We start from the raw sequence: 24,060 nt of genomic DNA, 5'->3' as shown, positions 1-24,060 counted from the left end.
GCATGATACACAAGCCCATATGGCCTCCAGTTGGTGCTCATGGACACCATAACTTTGAATGAAAATATTTTAGTTTCAATAAGTAGTGCCAGGTTTTGCAGGTAGAAAACATAACCAATCTAGAATTCATTTCTAGATATGAAGACATATTTACAGCACTTTTCTAGGGTTTCTCACATATGAAAGAAGGGCTGTTTGTTTGTATTGGTGGCATAAAGGAACTTAGTGATTTCAAGCCTTGAATTATTTATGCATGCATGCATGTATGTATGTATGTATGTATGTATGTATGTATGTATTTATTTATTTATTTATTTATTTATTTATTTATTTATTTATTTATTTGAGAGTAGAATAAGAGTAGAGAATAATGTATACTTTAGAGAGCTCACATTAGAGAAACATCTTTCAGCTGTGGCGAGGGGGGCTTTTGCCCAGGTTCACCTGGCGAACCAGTTGCGCCCCTATTTGGATCGGGAGTCACTACTCATAGTCACTCATGCCCTCATCACCTCGAGGCTCGACTACTGTAATGCTCTCTACAGTGTGTTTGAAGAGTGTTTGGAAACTTCAGATCGTGCAAAATGCAGCTGAAACAGCAATCATGGGCTTTCCTAAATATGTCCATGTTACTCCAACACTCCGCAGTCTGCATTGGCTGCCGATCAGTTTCCAGTCACAATTCAAAGTGTTGGTTATGACCTGTAAAGCCCTTCATGGCATCGGACCAGGATACCTGCGAGACCGCCTTCTGCTGCACGAATCACAGCGACCGGTTAGGTCCCACAGAGTTGGCCTTCTCCGGGTCCTGTCGACTAAACAATGTCGTCTGACGGGACCCAGGGTAAGAGCCTTCTCTGTGGTGGCTCCGACCCTCTGGAACCAGCTCCCCCCCAGAGATCAGGATTGCCCCCACCTTCCTTGCCTTTCGTAAACTTCTAAAAACCCACCTCTTCCGTCAGGCATGGGGGAATTGAAACATCTCTCCCTTGCTCATGTAGTTTTTCTGCATGATTCGATTGTGTGTTGTTTTTTATATATTGGGGTTTCTTTTTTGGACTTTTTAATCTAAAACTGTAACCTAAATTTTTAAATATTAGATTTGTTACTATGTATTGTTCTCTTCACCATTGCTGTGAGCCGCCCCGAGTCTGCGGAGAGGGGCGGCATATAAATTCAATAAATCTAATCTAATCTATACTTCCAGAAAGCCACATCAATTTTAACAGCATCTGTAAAAGTATAATCTCAAATGAAGCAGTGTCCTGTTTAATACTAACATAAGGCAGTCCTGTTTGGATTAGATCTATTTAAATAATTGGGAGGAGTTAGTGTGACTACATTTAAGAAAACTTTCTGGCATTCATATACTGCTGTAATGTATGTTTCTCCAATTCCTTGCTATTTCTACAGGGCAGGAATGGGGCTGCAACAGGGCAGGAGGCCACAAGGCTGCACAACTCTGTTTTAACATGACCCACGCAGCACAACATGGCAGGAACGGGGCCACAATGGGGCTGCAACAGGGCAGGAAGCCACACGGTGGCATGACACTTGGCTTTCCTGTAGCCTCTCCAGCGCATCCGGATCATGTGCTCCTTTCCCACACACTTTTGCCTCTGTGTACATCTTGACAGGTAGATAACCCATCTGCCCTATGCAGGCTGCGACTGCAGCATGGCTACCTACAGTACTGGCCCTGCTCCCCAGGCTGATGACTACCTTAATTGGGCTTATTTTTGGGGTAAGGCTTATATCAGGAGCATGCTAAAAAGCAGATTAAATCAGATTAGGTCTTATTTTGGGGGTAAATATTACATGTTGTATACACCTATATAAGTGCATAATTGTTCAGTGGAGACAGCCTAAACACCCTACATTTGGATCCAGTGAAGGGGCTGCAAAAAATTTTACTACCACACTGTGGGTGTGGCTTATTTTGTGGATGTGGCTTGTCAGTCATGTGACCAGGTGGGAGTGGCTTGATGATCATGTGACCGGGGGTGGCTTAAAGGCCATGTGACTGGCTTAAAGGTGGCAAACTTCATGTCACTCAAGCCAAAGGTTAGGGTTAGGGTGCCTGGTTTCTTATCGCCTCAAAGAGATACAATTTCCATATCTATTGACTATTTCTGAACATCCAAAATGTACTATTTAATTCTATGTATATATGCCATGTGTGTACATACATATTACACACAGGCAAACAAAAATATACATTATCTACTATATAAACTTTATGTGTATGTACACACGTACGCACGGCTCTGGTAAAGTTATACACATTCAATCTCATTTACTGCGATAGGAAAAACATACCAAGAAACCAGAAGGGGAAAAAAGAAAAAAAAAATCAATTTTTTTCTTCTGGTTCTGCGTACATGACCGTACCCATAGGAGCCCCTCACTGTTGGGATCCCTTTGTAAACTGCATTCAGGTCATTCATTGCTCTTCTCCCTCCTCATCCCACCAATTTTGGGGGCCCACAAAATGATAACAATGCCCCCTAGAGGTTTTTGTCTTAATTGCCAATGAAGATCTTCAAAAATCCAAGCATGAAAAAAAAATAAGGTGAATGCTCAGTGTAAGATGCACATGACGTGTATACATAAATGTTGAATGAGATTACAAACTTTGACAAAATCCAGTTCTCTCTCTGCATTGATTCTTGCAAATCATAACATTGAACGGAAGAAAAAGAATGTATTTGTGTGTGTATGCATGTGCCTGCACACCTGTTAGATTAAGCACAACAAATATCTCATGGAAAGATTCACTGATAATTTTCAACACTACGTGTGAAAACACTACAAAATATAATCTATATTGAAATATTTGAAAAATACGGACCTGGAGGAATGAAGGTAAAGTCTCCTTCCTTTGTTGGGCTGGTGGCAATCTCTAGGGGTCTCCAACCATGGCAACTTTAAGACTTGTGGACTTCAACTCCCAGAATTCCTCAGCCAGCTGGCTGAGGAATTCTGGGAGTTGAAGTCCACAAGTCTTAAACTTGTCAAGATTGGAGAGCCCTGATTTACGCCACTCAAATAGGTGGAATAATTGTTAAAGTTGAAAATTCTTTGAACAACCTCTTACATCAAACTAAAGAAACCATGGAATGATTAATCGGGATGATCTCCACATGTAGAAGTTATTTATCATCATCCCCAGAACTACAAATTGTGATGGGAGTGCGTTTAACAAAAGGGCCATTATATAAAAGTATTTGTGTTTGTGTGTCAAGTTTGAGGAATGCCTTAGACAATCTGTTTAGAAATTAGTGCATACATAAAATATAGGACAGAGTTTCATTAGAATGAAAACTCCAACAATGCTGAGTGGGAATTCTGGCAAAGTGATGCTAATATATCTGGATTAATTAAACTGATGGGGTATCAGTGCTGGTTAAGGCACTGAAATAGGATTGGGGGGGATCTATATTCTACATTATCTATGAAAGCTTAAACTTCTACTTTTTAAAAAAAGTTTATTTATTAATTTTTCCAGATTTAAAACAAATATACATCACAATAGTCTTTTAGAGATAATAGCCAAGTTCATTATATTTCTTATTTACATATCTATATACAATTTATTTTATTCAGGAAAATAAGTAAGATATGGTAAATAAGATGGGTAGATAGTAGGTATATACACTTACAAACTTCTACATTTAAACATGAAACTTGCAGGCTAATTGCTTGGAGGATAAAAATTAGAAGAGGACTATACAGTATATACCACCTTATACATTTGCAAGAAATACGGGATATAATTAATTATTTAATGATTGTTTGTCTCTTAACATCTACAACTGGCAATTGTAGTGAATAAATGTGATAGGCTGTTAAAAATTAATCCACACACCTTAGATTCATGTGTCTACCAAACACAGAATCAACGCCATGGCTGTTCTAGTAGGTTTCACTTCTATCCATCAGTGGACACTGCAAGAAACTTTCAAGTATATCAAATACCACTTGGCAAATGATACTACTGAGGTTAAAGCCAAAGTAAACTCAGCTGATGCTTTTCCATAATCAGTGGAAGTCAGGAGTTACAGACAGATTACTGATACAGGAATCTGAGCATCCAAGCATGGGAGGAAATTGGCAGTGGAATAAAGATTTAACTTAAAATTGATTCAAAAGTATAGGTAGAAATATAGAAGGTTGCACTATGGAAATATTCATTGTTAGGCTACCACCTAGTGGCGATATGAACCAGATGTTAATAATAACACAATTACCAGCTTCAAAAAATTGTTTTCTGATAAAATCAACAAAGGGAGAATTCCTATTGATGCACTTTAATAAGTTAACCAAATAAAAAAAATAACAACCAATATTTTGTAAAAGCGAAACATAGTCAATTAATTAATATATTTATTTCACTGATGAAGTTTAAATATACAGACTTGTAATCCTGAAATGTAAGTGCAAAACAATTTGCCTTTAATCTTTCCCTGGGAGGTTAAGTGAAGGATGCTGTATTCTTTCCAGGTGCTGCATCACATGTCCAAAATATTCTAACTTTTGCTTTTTAATGGTTTTGATGATTTCCCTTCACTTTCCCAGGTGGCTCATCGCCTCCTCCTTTCTGATTTTATCAATCCAGCTTATGCATGTAACGTCCATCTGTACCAGTATTGGGTTGCTACCAGTACAGATAAGGATGCTACATTGGTAGTAAAAATTGAGCTGCATGCCCAGCTTTGGGTTTCTGGTGCACACACATGTGAGTCCCTGCAAGTTTTTGCTTCTGCGCATGGACAGAAATCAAAATGAGTGCGAGAGAGATTTCAGCAATTTTTTTGCTTCTGGGCATGCGTGGAAGCAAAAAAAAAAAATCACTGAAATCTCACACACACACACACGTGTGCCCCTCATGACAAATTTTGCTTCCTGTGCATGTACAGAAGCAAAAACAAGTGCAACCCGCCCCTGATCTGTTTCTAATGCTTCCAGTCTCTTTGTTGCGGTTGGCTCTGGCCCAGCTCCTGCCCCAAGGAATGTGGAGGTGGATGTGGGGGAAACATCCACATGCTACAGGCCTGTTTTGCTCCCGATAGAATCTCCCAACAAAGTCTTCTCTGATGTCTCCATGAGTGGCAGGGAAGAGGGGAGTTTGGCAGACAGCTCAGGAGGAGATCAATCATCCTTATCATCCCTGGATTCTGAACAAGAACTTATGACAGACCCACACATGCGTACAGTGATGCATAGGAGAGAACAACTGAAGGATTATTACAGGAGATAAGTGAGGCCGCCTGTGGTTGGGTGGGGCTGCTGTAATTAGTGCTACAGATAAAAAGAGCAGTGTGCCGGTTTAGCCTCATGGAAGTTTATCTGATTCATAGTTTCATCAAGATCGTGGTTTTGCTGTTTCCCTGTTCAAGACTGTGTGTGGACTTTCTGGACTTTTGGAATTGGACTCAATTTCCCATTACTGGGTGAGAAATTGGATTGCATTTAACCTGTGCCTTGTGTGTACCAAAAAATCCCTTTGACATTTAAAAAGGGAGTTGTTTCTGCTTTTCTGTTGATAAAGATTTTTTGCTTTCCTTCTATCATGTGGTGTGTGTCTTTTTGGCTAATTACCCTGTAATTACAGGTGGTTGGGACACGCCGGCAGAACACTCTTCAAGTAACTTTCTGTCAAAGACCAACTCTCTACAGTGTTCTCTTGATTTTCATGGGGGATACGTTCCAAGACCGCCCACGAAAATCAAATTTCCGCGAAGGAGAGATGCTTCCTTTCTTTCTTTCCTTCCTCTCCTCCCTCCTCCATTCCTGGTTTTACTTACCCCCAGAACCGACAGGGGCAATGGGACGATAAGCAGGGTTTTTTGATGTGCTTGCTGCAGCGGCGGCAGGTGGCAGTAAGGCTCGGCTTCAATTGGAGCGTACCAACGCTCTGAGAATTAAAGAGGTCGGATCGGAAGGCTGGGGCGGAAACGGAGCTTTTATTTAAAGAAGCAGGACGGCTGAGGTGGAGGGGGGATGGAGGAGAGTTAAAATGCACAGTATTGTATATCGGGCAGCCTCACAAAACCCTTGGTGTGAAAAAAAACCACGGAGTATTTTTTTAATCATATTTTTTTGAAAAAACGTGTATAGACTTTTCGTGAAGTTCGGACCCTCGAAAATCGAGGGAACACCATACTCGGTAGAGCAGGATAGAAAAGATGTAACATCTGACAAGGCTGATTTTCAATATTAGGCTTATGTTGTGACTGCAGAAGACCTTTTCCATTTTGAAGAATGCTGCTCGAGCTTTCTCTGTTCTTGAATGAATAAATGTAGGATGTAAGAAGTATCAACTTGTTTGTCTAATTTTTAACTATGGGTTTTTAGAATGTAACTTATTGTAAGCCACTCTGTGTCTCAGGAGAAGGGCAGCATAGAAATTGAACAAACCAACAAACATCCTTGTCTTTACTTCAGTGGGTCACAGACAACCATAATAAAAATGCCCCTTCCAATTTATTTTCTCCAGTATATCCACAAACAGATCATGAGATCCTTCAAGTTTACAAGCAAACGTGTAAGTAAATGATTTGGGATTAAAGGGAAGATCATCCTAAAACACAGTACTGGGGAGGAAAAAATAACATCCGCGTGTCTTCTACAGAAGACTTTGCACACAGAAAAGTTAAGAAATAATTAGAATTTATCCTCCGTATGCTGGCAAAAGAAGAATGCAGAATCCAAACTCAACTGCAGGAAATACGACTTTACTAACTGAGTAGTTAATGCATGGAACTCACTACCTGACTCTGTAGTATCATCACCTAACCTCAGTGAAGGGCTGCAAAAAATTTTACTACCACACTATGGGCGTGGCTTATTTTGTGGGTGTGGCTTTCCAGCCGTGTGACCAGGTGGGAGTGGCTTGATGATCATGTGACCAGGGGGTGGCTTAAAGGTCATGTGACTGGCTTAAAGGTGGCCAACTTGACATCACTCACGTCAAGGGTTTGGGTTAGGGTTAGGGTGCCTGGCCTCTCCTCGCCTCAAAGAGATACAATTTCCCTATCTATTTACTATTACTGAACACCCAAAATATACTATTTAATTCTATGTATATATGTCATATGTGGACATACATATTACACAGGCACACAACAATATACATTATCTACTATATAAACTGTATGTGTATGTACACACATGCACACATAGCTCTTCTAACATTATACACATTCAACCTCATTTACTGCAATAGGAAAAATATACTCAGTTCTCAGAAGGGAAAAAAGAAAAGAATTCAAAATTTTTCTTCTAGTTCTGCGTACCTGACCAAGATTTTTCTACCGGTTCTACATACCTGACCGTACTCGTAGGAGCCCATCACTGCCTACCCCTGAAAACTTTACCCTTAGACTATCCACTGTTGACCTCACCCGATTCCTAAGAGGTCAGTAAGGGGCATGCATAAGTGCACCAACGTGCCTACCATCCCCTGTCCTAATGTTTCTCTCTTACACCAATCTCAAATGCAAGAATGAAAGCAGAGGCACCTCAGTTGCTATTTTATTTTAAAGCACTAGAGGTTGCACTTAAGCTAAATTATGTCAGATAACATTTTTAGCAGTGAGGAATTCCTGCTATTCTCTAATCTTGGCTTTTTTAAAAGCAGATGTTTCATTATTCAAACTAGAGAACATCATCAGTGCACTGATAATGAAAGTTACCTAGTTTGGGTAATGAAATGTCTGCAAAACAACCAAGCTTAGAGAGCACCAAGGATACCTCATATCAGCCCTCAGCTACAAATATTCTCCTCAATCAGTATTTTTAACAATTAAGGTGTTTGTTTGTTTGTTTGTTTGTTTGTTTGTTTGTTTGTTTGTTTTGAAGAAGGGAAAGGGGCAAATTGGATGAAAACAGGGACAAAGGATTATTGCAGATTTTTTATTTCCAGAAAGCAATCAATGTTCCCTCATCATTGGCAAGTGATTAAGTCAGGAATAGATATAGTCTGTGTATTTTACCCCAGATCCAAATTTGATTTAGACTTAGCATAAACCCACTGAAATCACTGGATTCTCTAGGCTTATCATTATTATCATCAAATCTCTATTATTTCAGTAGACCAAAGTATTTGGAACCAAGCCTTTAATATGAAATCAAGAGCCATGCAGACTAATAAATTGAAATCATCTTTTGTAACATCTGTAGCGTCTCACTGGGATTACAGCTGAGTCATTTGCCTGGTCGCTGTGAGAGTTGGTTTTCTTAATCTCGAGTCATCCATCAGAATTGTACACCTGAACTGTCCAGGCCACTGCTGTCGGCTGCGAGAGAGGCGTGGGGCGTAGATCGTGCACAGGAGGGAAACCGCAGGAGAGTAGCCTGGGACTGAGTGAGACGGTTGGAACTTCGAGGGGAAGATGGAGATAAAGACACTATCTGACGGGATTGAGGACTGTTGGAGGTTGACCGGGACATTTGGTGAGGGCTGGAGCCCCCATAAGGAAAGAACCTGGGAAAACTACAGCCGAGGTAAAGGGACAGAATTTTTACAGTGCTGGAACTGGATTGCGACCAACACTAAAAAGACCATCCTGTATTTGTGCCCTAGGACTCGAGTGTTAGAATTTGACTTTTTTAGAACTTCTGCTACTTTGAGAACTTCCCTTACTTTGAGAACTAACCAGCTTAACAAGCTTGGAACTTGGCGCCCTCCTGCTGCGGTTGTTGTTTTTTAAGCTCCTCCTTTTAAGAACTATTAGCAAACTAATAACGTCTAGGCTATTTTTGTATGTTTGTATATGTATTATATGTATTATATACTCATGTAACACCAACACTACGCAGTCTACATTGGTTGCTGATCAATTTCCGGTCACAATTCAAAGTGTTGGTCATCACCTATAAAGCCCTCCATGGCACCGGACCAGGGTATCTACGAGACCGCCTTCTGCCGCATGAATCCCAGCGACCGGTTAGGTCCCACAGAGTGGGCCTTCTCCGGGTCCCGTCAACAAAACAATGTCATTTGGCGGGGGCCAGGGGAAGAGCCTTTTCTGTGGCGGCCCCGACCCTCTGGAACCAACTCCCCCCGGAGATTAGAATTGCCCCCACCCTCCTCGCCTTTCGTAAGCTTCTAAAAACCCATCTCTGCCATCAGGCATGGGGGAACTGAGATATTCTTTCCCCCTAAGCCTTTACAATTTATGCATGGTATGCTTGTTTGTATGTATGTTTGGTTTTACAAATAAGGGGGTTTTTAAGATATTTTTAGGATTGGATTTACATGCTGTTTTTGTTGCTGTTGTTAGCCACCCCGAGTCTGCGGAGAGGGGTGGCATACAAATCCAATTAATAATAATAATAATAATAATAATAATAATAATAATAATAAATTACACGATAAAATTGTACAGTACAATTTTAGTGTTTACAGTGCAGTAAATTTGCAGAATAATTTCTTGATAATAAGTTGATGAAAGTACAGGACATGATTTTGGCTCACTTCATTAGTTAGTCACGAGTTTTAAATATATATTTATTATAATAATTTTATATATTCAAGAAACTAAAGATAGTACGCATGGATTTTGCTTCATTATTTACTGCTCATGACCTATAAAGCCCTGCATGGCTTAGGACCAGGTTACCTATGGGACCGTCTTCTACCTAATGAATCCCAGCGACCGGTCAGGTCCCACAGAGATGGCCTTCTCCAGGTCCTGTCAGCTAAGCACAGGGGTGGGCTGCTGCCTGGATGGGGGCAGGGACGCAGTGGGATAGCGAAAATGGAGTTCCACCCCAGACCATCCAATTTGCACTGAAAGATGTTGAAAGAACATGCAGGGCATCCTGCATAAGTCACGCCCACAGTGTGGTAGTAAAAATTTTGGTAGCCCTTCATTGGCTAAGCAATGCTGTCTGGCAGGACCTAGGGGTAGAGCCTTCTCTGTGGCAGCTCCGGCCCTTTGGAATCAACTCCCTTCAGAGATCCGTACCGCTCCCACCCTCCTGGCCTTTGTAAGGTTTTAAAAACTCACCTCTGCTGGCAGGCTCGTAGCCATCGAGCATTGGCATCTTGTTCCAGCCACATGTATGATTATAATGGAATGAATGTGGATTATTTTTTTTAATTGGGGGTTTTAATTAGACATAGATTACAGTGATCCCTCTATTATCGCGAGGGTTCCGTTCCAAGACCCCTTGCGATAATCGATTTTTCGCGATGTAGGGTTGCGGAAGTAAAAACACCATCTGCGCATGCGTGCCCTTTTTTTCTATGGCCGCGCATGCGTAGATGGTGGAGTTTGCGTTCCCCGCCGCCCACGCAAAGGGGAAACCCCGATTCGGCTCCTCGCTGCTGCTGCGCTACCGAGCAGATCAGCTGCTGGGCGGCCGAAGGAACCTTCCCTGGGTCTTCCCGGCCGCCCATGCAAAGGGGAAACCCCGGCTCCTCGCTGATGCCCGCCGCTCGCCCGCCCGCCAGCAAGAGGGGGAAGACCCAGGAAAGGTTCCTTCGGCCACCCAGCAGCTGATCTGCTCGGCGCAGCAGCAGCGAGCAGTTGAAGATCGGGGTTTCCCAGCCGCCCACGCAAAGGGGAAACCCCGGCTCCTCGCTGATGCCCCCGCTCGCCCGCCCGCCGCCCGCCAGCAAGAGGGGGAGAGATAGAGAAAGAGAGAGAAGGAAAGAAAGAGATGAGAGAGGGAGGAAGAGAGTGTGAGAGAGGAAGAAGCAAGATAGAGAAAGAGAGAGAGAAAGAAAGATGAGAAAGGAAGGAAGAGAGTGACGTCATCGGGTGGAAAAATCGCGATATAGCGTTTCGCAAAGATCGAGATCGTGAAGATCGAGGGATCACTGTAGTTTTAACATTTGGGTTTCATACACGTTCCTTGGTGTATTTGTTCCTGTTTTGTAAGCCACCCTGAGTCTACGGAGAAGGGAAGCCTAGAAATCCAAATAATAAATAATAAAATAAATAAATTCAGGGCATCAAATCAAGGGCATCGAATTAGGTCATTGTATTAATAAAGTGGGAAGATTTATGGAGCAAAGTTATAGGTAGCTATAGTAGTAGTGGTAACTGCTTGATATTTCTTTCAACTCAGGCTTAACTCTTGATAACTTCACGGATTATTAGTTAGTCACATAATTTTGAATATTTTAGACACAATGATCATTTAAATGATTGATTAGATCAATAATGCTGTTTTCTTAAAACAGGAAAATATTTTTCATTCCTCATAAACCAGGGCCACTGAACATTTATTTTACATATATACAGATTTTCTGAAATTTCAGTACTTTCCCTGGTAATCCATGGCAATATAGTTTATGCTTTAGATTATGACCAGTAAAATGCTTGAGAGAGAAAAAATGCCCCTCATATTGGCATAATTTGAAAATGAACGTCTATGCGACGTTTCGGTGAAATCACATTCACCATCATCAGGCTGAAGTTTTAAGCTTCATGCTGTTGTAAATATGGAATGTTTGCAACTGCCATTTCTTCCTTATATATAGTGTTAGGGGTGGAGATTTGGTTTGAATGTAGCAAATAGATTGGGTGACTATGTTTTAGTGATTTGATTGGTTGGTGGAATCACAATTACTTGAAGGATTGACATGGTGATTATTATGAAATGTTTTTTTGTTTAAGGCTGGTTTCCAAATCTCTGGTAGGCGGGATGTATCATCTCTTTTGTTTATGCAGAGGGGGTGTTTCTCAATCTCTATTGCTTCCATAGTAATTTTTCTATATAAATTTTCTGTTTTGGAAAGTAATTTAGTTTTTTCAAAGACAATTTCGTGCCCTGTTTTTTTAATGTGCTGGACAAGGGAGGAAGTCTTTTCTTCTTTTTTAACTGCATTCTTATGTTCTGCAATGCATGCGCTCACTCTTCGATTGGTTTGTCCAATGTATGTGGCTGCACATGTTTTGCAAGGGATTTCATAGATTCCTTGGTGTCCTAGTCGGATTTTATCTTTTGGGTTCCTTAGGATGTTTGCTATTTTTTGGTTAGTGACAAATGAAGTTTTAATCTTATGCTTGTGCAGAATTTTACTAATTTTACTAATTTTGTCTGTGGTGCCCTTGATGTAAGGGAGGAGAGTGGTTCTTGATCTTGATTTTTGGGGGGGGTCTCTTTTTTTATTAGGTTTGTGATTGTTTTCCTTTCGAATCCATTAGAAATTAATACATCTTTGAGTTTGTTCAATTCAGTTTTAAGTGCTCATGGTCAGCTAGGCGTTTGGTTCTGGGTTAGGGTTAGGGTTAGGGTTACATCAAGGGCACCACAGACAAAATTAGTAAAATTCTGCACAAGCATAAGATTAAAACTTCCACCAACCAATCAAATCACTAAAACATAGTCACCCAATCTATTTGCTACATTCAAACCAAATCTCCACCCCTAACACTATATATAAGGAAGAAATGGCAGTTGCAAACATTCCATATTTACAACAGCACGAAGCTTAAAACTTCAGCCTGATGATGGTGAATGTGATTTCACAGAAACGTCGCATAGACACTCAAAATATTACACGGGGCAAAACCCGAACTCAGAACAATCTACATACATATACCCGTGAAAATCTACGAAAACAAATATATATATATACACACACACACAGACACACACACACACACACACACACATATATATATATACATACATACATACATACATACATACATACACACACATATATACATATACTGCAGCATAAAATCACAATGTATATTCACTGGTACTTAAATCAACCTATGTTATGAAGATGCATAGTTATTTTTTTGAAAAATATTATTGACAAAGCAAGGCAAAAAACCCCAGCACAGCTGGGAACAGGGGCACACGTGTAATTTATAACAAAAAGCTGGGATTTTTATAAATTAACCATAGGTTTGTAACCACCCCTTTTGAATCTTCCTTCAAAGGAAATACACTTATTTGCTTGAAGAAATTTCCAATTCAATGTAATAAAAGCCATTCATTATTTTTGATATGGTGCTTTTTCTAAAACTATAGTTATCATTCAGTTACAAAGAGAGATTGTATTTAACCCATTTTTGCCTTCCTTTCTGTTTTAACACTTTTCATTCCTCTAAGCTGCATTTAACATCTATACTGATCCTATGAAGAAGAAATGAAGAAGTTTGCTAGCACATTTAGTAACAAAGCAGTTCCCCATAATTATTAAATTAATTGAAACAAACTGCATTATCTGCAGATATTTAAATAAAGGAAGAAGAAGCTATTTATAATTTGTTTTGCTTCACTAGTAACAATTATTTCCATTGGTGTTTCACCTATCTAAAATAGCAGTGTTTTATGCCATCAGCAAGGTGCTCATAATTTTTTTTGCTGAAACCTAAATCCATCTTGGCCCTGCTAGGCTTATGCCCTTCATGACACTTTAATCCAACTCATTTGCTTGATTCATCCCTGTTATAAACAAGCTTTTGAAACAAAAGCTTAAAAGGCTAGTTGTGATACATTAAGATAATCAGGATGGCACTCCTTATATTTGTTTAAAAGCCACTCATTGCCTTTTTGTTCATTTTCTAAGTTAGGGGGGGGGGTTATTACATAGCCACCTTCACCTTTTCCTCTAGGCTGCTGCCAAAATCCATCTAAAGTCAGCAAGCTATATACAGTATTTATTCACATTAACTAATATGGATAAGGTTTGTTCCAGATGGAAATGCAGGTATTTTTCTAAAAAGTTCCAGAATATGAACATGTTTATATGAACGATCATCTCATGTATTCAAGCCCAGATTCCAATCTTGATTATTATCAAGCTGAATGTCAAAGGGGAATCCTCAGTGTCGAACAAAAATCCTTACCTTTGGAGCAGAATAATTCCCTTAATTAAATACCACTATGATGTTTTTAGTGCTTTGCATGATTCAGTCATTGACTATTGATCTCTTTGGAAAATCGTAAGCTATTTAAGTTTGTTAAAGTAACATATCGTGTATAAAGCCCTTCATGGCATCGGACCAGAATATCTCCGGGACCGCCTTTTGCCGCACGAATCCCAGCAACCAGTTAGGTCCCACAGAGTTGGCCTTCTCCGGGTCCCGTCGACTAAACAATGTCGTTTGGCAGGACCCAGGGGAAGAGCCTTCTCTGTGGTGGCCCCGACCCTCTGGAACCAGCTTCCCCCAGAGATCAGAATTGCCCCCACCCTCCTCGCCTTTCGTAAGCTCCTTAAAACCCACCTCTGTCGTCAGGCATCGGGGAATTGAGAATTTCCTTTCCTCCCAGGCCTATACAATTTATGCATGGTATGTTTGTGTGTATGTTTGGTTTTTAATAAGGGTTTTTAGTTTTTTTAAATATTAGATTTGTCATATGCTGTTTTATTATTGTTGTTAGCCGCCCCGAGTCTACGGAGAGGGGCGACATTCAAATCTAAATAATAATAACAATAATAATAATAATAATAATAATAATAACAACAACAACAACAACAACAACAAGAATAACAACAACAATAATAATTTAAAAAACACATACATACACTCAAATATTAAAATGGATGGCCTAAGTGTAGTATCAGAAAATAAATACTGGAACATTCCAGAGGGGGCTCAGCTGGAAAAAGTTGAGAGTCTACAAGACAATTTCAAGGGTAGAAAAAGAGGAGTCAGGTAAAAACATAAGAGAGAAGTAATGCAGCTCTTCAGACAACTGGAGCCCAGCTGTCTCCAGCCATACTTCAGAGACTAAAAGCCAAAGCTTCCTAAGATCTTCAAGAGCTTTCAGAGAAGCTTCCCAGACAGATCCAGCTTTCAAACTTCCTTCTGGTTTGCACAAATGTGAGGTCAGCTTTGAATAACTCGGTTGCCATTAATTAAGTGCAGCTAAGTCAATTGAACTGAGGAATTTTTCTGGTAAGAACCATGCCTCAGACATCTCTCTCACCTACATAGATAGCGATTTGTAGGTGGTACACATGTATTATAAAGCTGGAGGAATGTATGAAAATATAGTTTGTTCCCTCAGAAAACTGTTGTTTTTTGGATGTTGTTATTTTTAAATGAAATTACTGTTCCTTTTTTTTTTTTTTGCTTTGGGTTTTTTAAAATATTTTTTTTTATTTTAAATACAAATAATGCAAACATAGTACATTTAAATTTAAATACAAAAAAGGGAGGGAAATACTTTTTTTTTCTTTGTGAAGCTGCCCAGAATTATAAGGAATTGGGTAGCCTAGAAATTAAATAAATAAATATTTTTTTAAATCTTTATATGAGCCCAAATAAAACTAAACTTTAACTAAGCCTATATTTACCAATGAGTGTCACATTTAGAATATTGTCCTTAGGTGAACCTACTCAGAAATCACACTTAGGTACAAAAAGAAATATTTGACTCATTTGTTTCCTTTTTGCAATGCTTAGATGACATGATAATGGTATCATTATTGACTTGTGATACCTTGAAATTTAACAGTCTGATTATCCACAAAAGTTTGCAGATTACAAATTTCCTGCTTCATTCGGATAAGTGGCAATTAATATGAACTGGCACCTTTTTTCTTTTTTGATCTTATGTCTTCAGCAATATCCAAAAAAGACGGAGCAATAAGAATATATCTGATCAAGATGTACTACCTAGTTCTGTATCCAGGGGGGGGGGGAGTTGCACTGAGCCTGTTTCTAAAAAGAAAATCACTTTTGAAAGGTCTGAGATTCACATCTATTCACAGAAGATTGCAGAAAAGTTCAACTTCTTTCCATCTTTCTTTAACTCTCGTTTGGCCATTTCTTTGACCATTTTTTACATATGTAAATAGAACAGATTTTCACATTCTCAATCTACCATGTCCTGCTATCAGGTCATGGAACCCAAAATCTAATAATGTGATACACTTGCAATTTTCATCTATTGGCACTGATAAAGATAAAACTTGGCAGACAGCAGAGCGGCGGCATACAAATCCTATTATTATTATTATTATTATTATTATTATTATTATTATTATTATTATTATTATTATTATTTTCATTGGAATGTATTTGCCCAAGTTGCAAGTTCAGTGAAACTGAAAGCAGCTTCTTTCTGAATAGGTATGTATAAAAGACGTATAAAATTATTGCATCATTTATTTACAGTTTCCACCAAAACGTTTTAATAAATTTCTATGTAGAACAATTAAGTGACAAAATCAAATGAAGGAAAAAAATATCGGGGGTGATCTTCTGAACTGTGAAAATAAAGTAAACCTTCTTTAGTGCAAGTTTTTGTTGTGAGTAGATTTGATTAAATTCCGCTTTACCTTGTCACTGCTCACTTTCTAGATGAAATACAGGAAGTCTGATTACCAAATCAATAATCTCTAAAACAGTATCCAAGATTGACTTTAGAAACAAGGGTGAATCTCAAACAGAGACTCAGAACAACAATCCCTTTTAATAATTGTACACATAGCTGTCTTTAGAACCCTCCAAATTGGAAAACAGTCAACCATATTAAACCATTGCAGACATGATAAAATTCAGAGAAAATAAAAGACCTCTGCACCCCAAATTTAAGGATTTATGAGTCAAAATTTAAGAAGCTATATTTTTAATGGATCAGACGCATTATGTGCCACAAAGAACATTTAAATAAGCATAAATCCTTCACTTGCTTTATATTTTTTCCCATTTTAATGAAAAAGTATACATTCAAGGTATAAATTTAACAGGCAAAACAGAAACAGCTTGCTGAAGCCTGCCTAAAAGGAACACCGAGTTTTTCTGTGGTTTTTTTTTTAAAGAACCACCTTTCAGTTGAACAAAAATTCATTCTGAGAGTAATAAGTAAGGCTTGTTCATGTAGGAGTAATAAATCCATGGCTAAAGATAGTCAGTGGTGAAGATGGGATTCATATGATTAAATATTTCTGCAAGCACACAGATAAAGTGACAAGAAAGGTCATAACAATAATAATATCCCATCTAGATAATAGGAAAAGAAGAGTTCTAATCCTGGTCTTCTCCTTAGCATATTAGCTCTGTAAATGCAGAAAAAATATTTTATTGTATTTTTAGCAATCCCAACAAAGTTCAGATATTGGCTTGCTACTCCGATCCGGGCTAGTTTGCATGAAATTAAAAATTAATAGTGACAATTCTGATATTATTTTCTAACTATCATTGACAAATCCGTCATCCAATTAGTACAACATTATTTAACTTGAAGACAGTAGAAATTCTGCTCTCAAAAGTAACGTTTTGCCAGAAAAATTGGAAAAATTGGAATTCTAGTGTTGTAAGTTAAAACTGGTGTTAAGGTAGTGCTCAGAACTGCCACTAAATCGTTTAAATAATAGAACTTTAAGTAAAGGAGTTTACTAAGATCTTTATTTGGTTACAGGTTTTCAGTCCAATAAAAAATTCTAAAGTATTTACATGTGATATATATATATATATATAGTATATAAAGTACTGTATTTAGGTGTATTATTCAGAAGGCACTATTGTTCAAAATACAATATGTACAATTAATTTTTCCAGTACTGTATATGTCATACGTTCTATACATACTGTACAAAATTCAGATGTAATTTTGCTGATACATGGTACAGCAAACCAACAAAGAAAACTCTCCAGTTCATGTATATTGAAGCATTTACTATGGTGTTTCATGGACATAAAATCACTTCTGCACCCAATATTTGTGTGTATCAGTAAATAATATGCACGATGCTCAGTAAAGAGTAAATAATGTGCATAGCAAAACTGTTGCACAGTGGGGATTTTCAAAAGATGCATATTGTGCAGAACTACTATTGTTGATCCAAATCAATCAATCACAGCACAATCACTAGCCCTTAAAAGTTAGGATGCTCTCCCTTATGCATACAGCTCTAGAACCCAAAGGAAGATGTCAAGGAACAAATGTCAAATGCTCGTGTATTATCATTAGTGATCCAGACATTTTCCAATGAACATATTTTGCGGAAGATAAAAGGTTTGAACTGGACTTTGGGAAGAAGATACTTCAATTCCTACAAAGCCACTAAGTTAATTGAGTGGCATTCAGGTAATCATGATCTCTTAGGTCAACCTGCCTAACAGGACTATTGTGAGGATAAAAGGACATAATCCCATCTCATCTTTGACAAATTGCCCTTGCTTGGATTAGTTGCTACTTCTCAGGCTAACCAATGATTAATGTGAAATCATGACAATAATGGTCCACTGTCCCAAAACACCTTGGAGAAAAAGGCAAGATGGAAATAAAAATGCATTCAATGTTAAAAGTTTATAAGTTTCACTGATTTAGAGCCTAGAACTCCCCCCCCCCCCGGGCCTGCTCTGTTTTTCTCCACATATGGTGGACTAAACAATCCCTCCAGCCACATTGACAATAAAAAAAACTAGTTAAACACTTCTAAAGCTTGATTGAGAGGTTGTTGTAAACATGCTAGATCCCACCTACTGGGTTTTAAAAGGAGTTGGGTGGCTGCTTTCCCCTATTAGCATTTTCATCCAGCAGCAAAGAAACCTACAGAGATACAGCCCGAGAGAAACTAAGGAACCAATCAACCTCTTTCCTTCTAGAGCAGGGTGGGCGCCTCCAACCTTGGCAACTTTAAGCCTGGCAGACTTTGGAAAGCTGGCTGGGGAATTCTGGGAGTTGAAGTCCAAGAGAGGGATTAAAGTTGCCAAGGTTAGAGACCTCCTGCTCTACAGCAGCTTTTCCAATCTCTGCAAGCAACAGGGCATTCAAACTGATGGGCAGAGCATTCAAGGCCCAAAGTTTACAGAGTGGACTGAAAATCCCAGAAAGTGAGAAAGTTCCATGAAATAAACACTTTACTCAGAAAGAGTACCTTCACAATCTCTTTCACTCCCTTCTCCCTTGAAGACTGTCATCAAGAGGGCTGGAGCTTAAATTACTTCTTCCCTAACTAGCATGCCTTTCACCATCGTCCTACTCGGGGTGCCATGGGTTAAATTTATCTGAAGTCACCGGATGGCACCAATTTCCAAATATTGCTGTATTTTAGTTGAACCTAAGACAAAGCTTTAAAGCCTGCTTCAATCTTAAGGTCCCCCCCCCCCAAAAAAAACCCCTTGTTCCACAAGCACATAAAGCCCTATTTTAAAAAGAATAATAATAAAAAAGACTCCTTGGGCCAATTGAACATAAGGAAAGATTGTGCATCAGATGAATGACAAGACTCTGGTCCTTAAGGGCCCAACCCCAGTATTTAAATTTATGTGTCGCTGCCCTGCACACAACATAAATGCACTTTAGGTGCAGTAATTGAAGGCACAGAATGAAGGCACGGAATAAATATCTCAAAGTGCCAATCCTAAACAAGCCAAAAGGCTGCCACACACGCAATACAGAAAAACATTGCATTTCTCTGAATCCAATTCTGGAATGATTGCTAATTAATAATTAGATACAGAATTCCTTCTGGTTCTTAAAAAAAAGAGTTCCAAAATAATTTTGGGGGTGTATTTGTAGGTTTGGCTTTTTCTTCTTCCTCCTCTTTACAAATATTTCTCCAGGCCCAAGGAAAAATTTGACTGTCTCAGGTAGGCACTGCCGGTGGTGGAGGCGGCTCCAAACTGGCCGAGCCCGTTAAGCTGCGAGGCTGCGAGGCCCACCAGCTGTTCGGCGGCCTGTTCCGGGCAGGAAGAGGCTGGGCGCCCCGGTTGCACAGCCAGCCTGCCAGGGGCTCCGTACAGCTGCGGGTGGGGAGGAGAATAGGCGCCGGGAGGCACCGCTAGGTGGCCTGGAGGAGAGGCGGCGTAGGGGTAGGTCGGGGCTGCGGGCTGGCGACCCATTAAGCCGGGACTCACTTGCTGCGCCTGGAAATAGGTCTCCGTCGGGTTGCCCATCGGGCAGGGGCCCAGCTCGCCCACGCCGTTCAGGCCCAAGGAATGGTAAGGGCTCAGCTCCATCCCCATCGCTGCTTGGTGTTGATGCTGATGCTGAAGTTGTTGCTGCTGATGCTGATGCTGCTGTTTGGAACTGATGAGGCTGTCGATGCTGAACATCCGCGAGGGCGCGCCCGGGTATTGGGGAAGGACGGAGAGCTGTGGGCTGTAGGCGCGGACGGGCGAATAGACGGGATCGCCGCCAGGGGGATAAGCTAAAGCTCCGGAACCCCCACATGGACCGGGCCTCCCGACCGGAACCGCGTTGGGGGTAAAGGCGCTAGCGCTGGGCACGTAGCCCGGGTAGGTGGTGAGGTCGGTGCGCTTGAAGCGCTTCCTCCGGCGCAGGAAGGAACCGTTGTCGAACATGTCCTCGGCGGCCGGGTCCAGGGTCCAGTAGTTGCCTTTGCCCGGGTGGCCCGGCTCGCGGGGGATCTTGACGAAGCAGTCGTTGAGCGTCAGGTTGTGGCGGATGGAGTTCTGCCACTTCTTGGGGTTCTCGCGGTAGAAAGGGAAGCGCTCGGTGATGAACTTGTAGATGCCGCCCAGCGTCAGCCGCCGCTCCGCTGCGTTGGCGATGGCCATGGCGATCAGGGCGATGTAGGAGTAGGGGGGTTTCCCGCGCTGCACCGGACGCTTCCTTCGACGGCCGCCGCTCCCGCCAGAGCTGGACGAGGCGCCCGGACCGGGCTGCTGGTCGTCGGCGGGCTGCTCGGTTCCTCTCTCCGCCGGGCTCCCTCTGGGTTCCGCCTTGATGGAGAAAGGCTCCACTTTGCAGCTCGACGGGGAGGCCCGATGCAGAGTGGGGGGATCCGGGCTGGTCCCTTGACTGGGCGAGTGGAAGGCGTCGGCGGTCATGGTGCACTTGCCGGAGAAGAAGGAAAAACCGGCGAGATTCATACACGCGCGCACGCGCGCGCACAAACCCGCGCGCACAAAAGGCCGGCGTGGAATGGAGCAGCTCCCGCGGGGACCAGGTATGAAGCCGGCGGGTCGCTTTATATAGCTCGGTCCTGGCGCCACCCTGGGGCTTTCCACCCCACCCCACCTCCTGAATGGGGCGTTGGCTGCCCACCCATCCACCTGTGCGCGATCCCTGCTCCCGAGCGCTTGGAGAACGAGGTGGGCAGCCAACGTCTCCGAGCAGCGGTCGAAAACCCGAGGCTGGGATGTCTTGGGCTACCTGCGCCAGGTGGGTAGGGCTATTTTCCTTGCTCGGTGCCAAAGAGCGGCGGCCCCATCCTCAAAGTGGAATTTCCAGCGGGATTTACGCAAAGCCAGTGCTTGTAGGGTCGTTTGGCTCTCCACTTTTTTGTTTTGTTTTGTTTTTGTGGGTTGTTGTGGGGTGTTTTTTTTTTGTAATAAAATGCAGGGGTCCCCAAACTTGGCAATGTGAAGACTTGTGGACTTCAACTCCCAAAATTGGGCGCCGGTACTTTTGGGGCGCTTGGCTATCACCTATTGTTTTTTTTTTACAATAAAATTCAGGGGTCCCCAAACTTGGCAACTTGAAGACTATGGACTTCGACTCCCAGAATTGGGCGCTGATACTTTTGAGGCGCTTGGCTCTCATCTATTGTTTTTTTTTGGGGGGGGGGGGGGAGGGGTTGCAATAAAATAATAAACCGTTCCCAAGCGCCTCTTGGGAGTCATCGGGGGCTTCGCCGGCTGACAAGCGCCTTTAGTTTTTAGGGGAGACGTCTTTTGCTTTGAAAGTGGAACTGCTTGCAAAGCCGAACCGCTTTGGAGATTTGGAAAAGCCTGAGTAGCAAAACCCGCCGGTTAGAGGCGGTTGCGTGAGAACAGGATTAGTTGGGTGTTTGCAAGAGGACATCCCCATTGTGTGTTAGAAATTTGCCGCCGATGAAATTTGGTTGAAAGGCACACATTATCAATAAGGCGTTAGAAAGAATGCCTCCCGCTCTCCTTCTCGCCCCTACACAGAGAGGCTTGGGCAGAAACTACAGAAAATATGCTGGGGAGATTATTGGAAAGGACTTCAACGGTTCTTGAGTGAATTGGCCAATTACAGAGTTAATTTTATAGGATGCTCCCAAATCACTTAGCAATATCAAAGGATGGGGTGTCCCCCCCCCCCCCCCGCCTTTCCTGGTAGAATTTTAGATGCCTGACATCCACACATTTTTCCCATTCTGCACGAGTACCATTCCCCCTGGGCGTTTTTCCCTTTTGTCCGTTCAAAATAATCCCACCCCAATTTTTTTCTTTTCGCATTGGTGATCTTCGTGTCTTCACTCTCTAAAGGACTATATTTACAGATTATTATATTGGAAGGGACCTTTTAGGTCATCTAGTCCAACCCCCCAGCAGTCCAAATGGCATTGTAGTCCAGTCCAGTCTCCCTTTGAAAGTCTTCTGTTGGAGCTCTGCTGTTCCACTGGTTGATCGCTCTTACCATCAGAAAGTTCCTCCTTATTTCCAGGTTGAATCTCTCCTTGGTCAGCTTCCATCCATTATTCATTGTCTGGACTTCTGGAAAACAGCCTGACCCCCTCCTCTTGTGGTAGACCCTCAAGTAATTAGAACACTGTTATCATGTCTTTTTTTGTAGTGTGGTGACCCAAATCAGATGCAGTACTCAAGGTGTGATCACTGGATCTCTATTGGTTCTGTCTTAAACCATTTGCAGATGGTCCTGATTTGTGTGCAACAAGATTCAATTTCCCTTCTGCCTTTCTGGTTTTTTCCTCTTGGCCTGGGGAACCTCCCAATAAGGGGATCACAGAATTGGGAAAATATCAGAGTAGACATAACCTTGGGGAGTCCCCGTCCCTGTCATAAATGTGCAACTGAACTTGATACTTATAGCCAGTGAAGAGCTACCAATTTTTATTTTTATTTTTAAACTTTATTGATTTTCCATAAAAATTGACAAACATACAAACAAACATTTAACATGAAGTAGGGGTTACAATTCCCCTCTTGTCATAGAAGTCAAATTTCTTTACAGAAAAAGAATACATTATTAATACCTTAAGTCAACATATTAATTTAAATGAAAAAAAGAGATTTTATTCAACCTTATAATAAAGAAAAACTTCATATAAAGAAAAAGAAGAAAAAAAGAGAAAATATATCGTTGTAATATATCTATAATTCTCATGTAGGTTTACCATTTAATTTTTCTTCTTATTTATCCATATATACACCTTATTCCATATAACATAAAATTCTGATTCCTCTTGGTTATAACCAAGGGCTACCAAAATTTTTACTACCACACTGTGGGCGTGGCTTATGCAGGACGCCCTGCATTTTCTTTCAACATCTTTCAGTGCAAATGGAGTACTCTGGGGTGGAGCTCCATTTTTGCTACCCCACTGCGTTCTCCCTCTCCCCACCCCCCCACCCCGGTCCAGACAGTAGCCCACTTCTGCTTATAACCAAAAGACTGCTGTATCCGTGGTGATGCAGTGGTTAGAATGCAGTATTGCAGCTTAGTTCTGCCCACTGCCAGCAGTTGCATTCTGTGTGGCTCAAGGTTGACTCAGCCTTCCATTTTTCCAAGGTCAGTAAAACAAGGACCCAGATTATTGGGGAGGGAGGGGGGTTAATATGCTGACACTGTAAACTGCTTAGGAACAACTGCTTATATTAAAATGCACCTTTATAACAATGCATATTGGGAAAACAAACAACACCCCAATTGGAATGTTCACTCTTTATTTATTTATTTATTTATTTATTTATTTATTTATTTATTTATTTATTAGATTTGTATGCCACCCCTCTCCGAAGACTCGGGGTGGCTAACAACAATATAAAAAGACAATGTAAACAAATCTAATATTAAAAATAATCTTAAAAACCCCAATTTAAAGAACCACTTATATATACAAACATACCATGTATAAATTCTATAAGCCTAGGGGGAAGGGAAATTTCAATTCCCCCCATGCCTGATGACAGAGGTGGGTTTTAAGGAGCTTGTGAAAGGCAAGGAGGGTGGGGGCAACTCTGATATCTGGGGGGAGCTGGTTCCAGAGGGTCGGGGCCGCCACAGAGAAGGCTCTTCTCCTGTCTCCGGGAGAGAGATCTGCAGTTTTTCAAAGCTAGTTAAACTCTTTTGTGCCACTTTAAAATACTTTGAAGAACAGGGGTGGGGTGTGAATGATAAGAAAAAAAATATTAATACTTCAGAATGTTGGTATTGGAGGGGACTTCAAAG

General features: G+C 41.1%; 1 protein-coding gene across 1 annotated transcript; it reads right to left on the bottom strand.

Annotated features, from left to right (window-relative positions):
* Nucleotides 1-19,481: 19,481 nt before the first annotated feature.
* Nucleotides 19,482-20,525, bottom strand: FOXE3 (forkhead box E3). Its single transcript, XM_070748955.1, has one exon. The coding sequence runs from the start codon at nt 20,454-20,456 to the stop codon at nt 19,482-19,484; it is 975 nt and encodes a 324-aa protein (XP_070605056.1). The 5' UTR covers nt 20,457-20,525.
* Between the last annotated feature and the right edge of the window lie 3,535 nt (nt 20,526-24,060).

Source organism: Erythrolamprus reginae, chromosome 3 (genome assembly GCF_031021105.1).
Source record: "Erythrolamprus reginae isolate rEryReg1 chromosome 3, rEryReg1.hap1, whole genome shotgun sequence".
Lineage (NCBI taxonomy): Eukaryota > Metazoa > Chordata > Lepidosauria > Squamata > Dipsadidae > Erythrolamprus > Erythrolamprus reginae.
The sequence above is the reverse complement of the archived record's forward strand: the minus strand, read 5'-3'. Positions and strand labels throughout refer to the sequence as shown.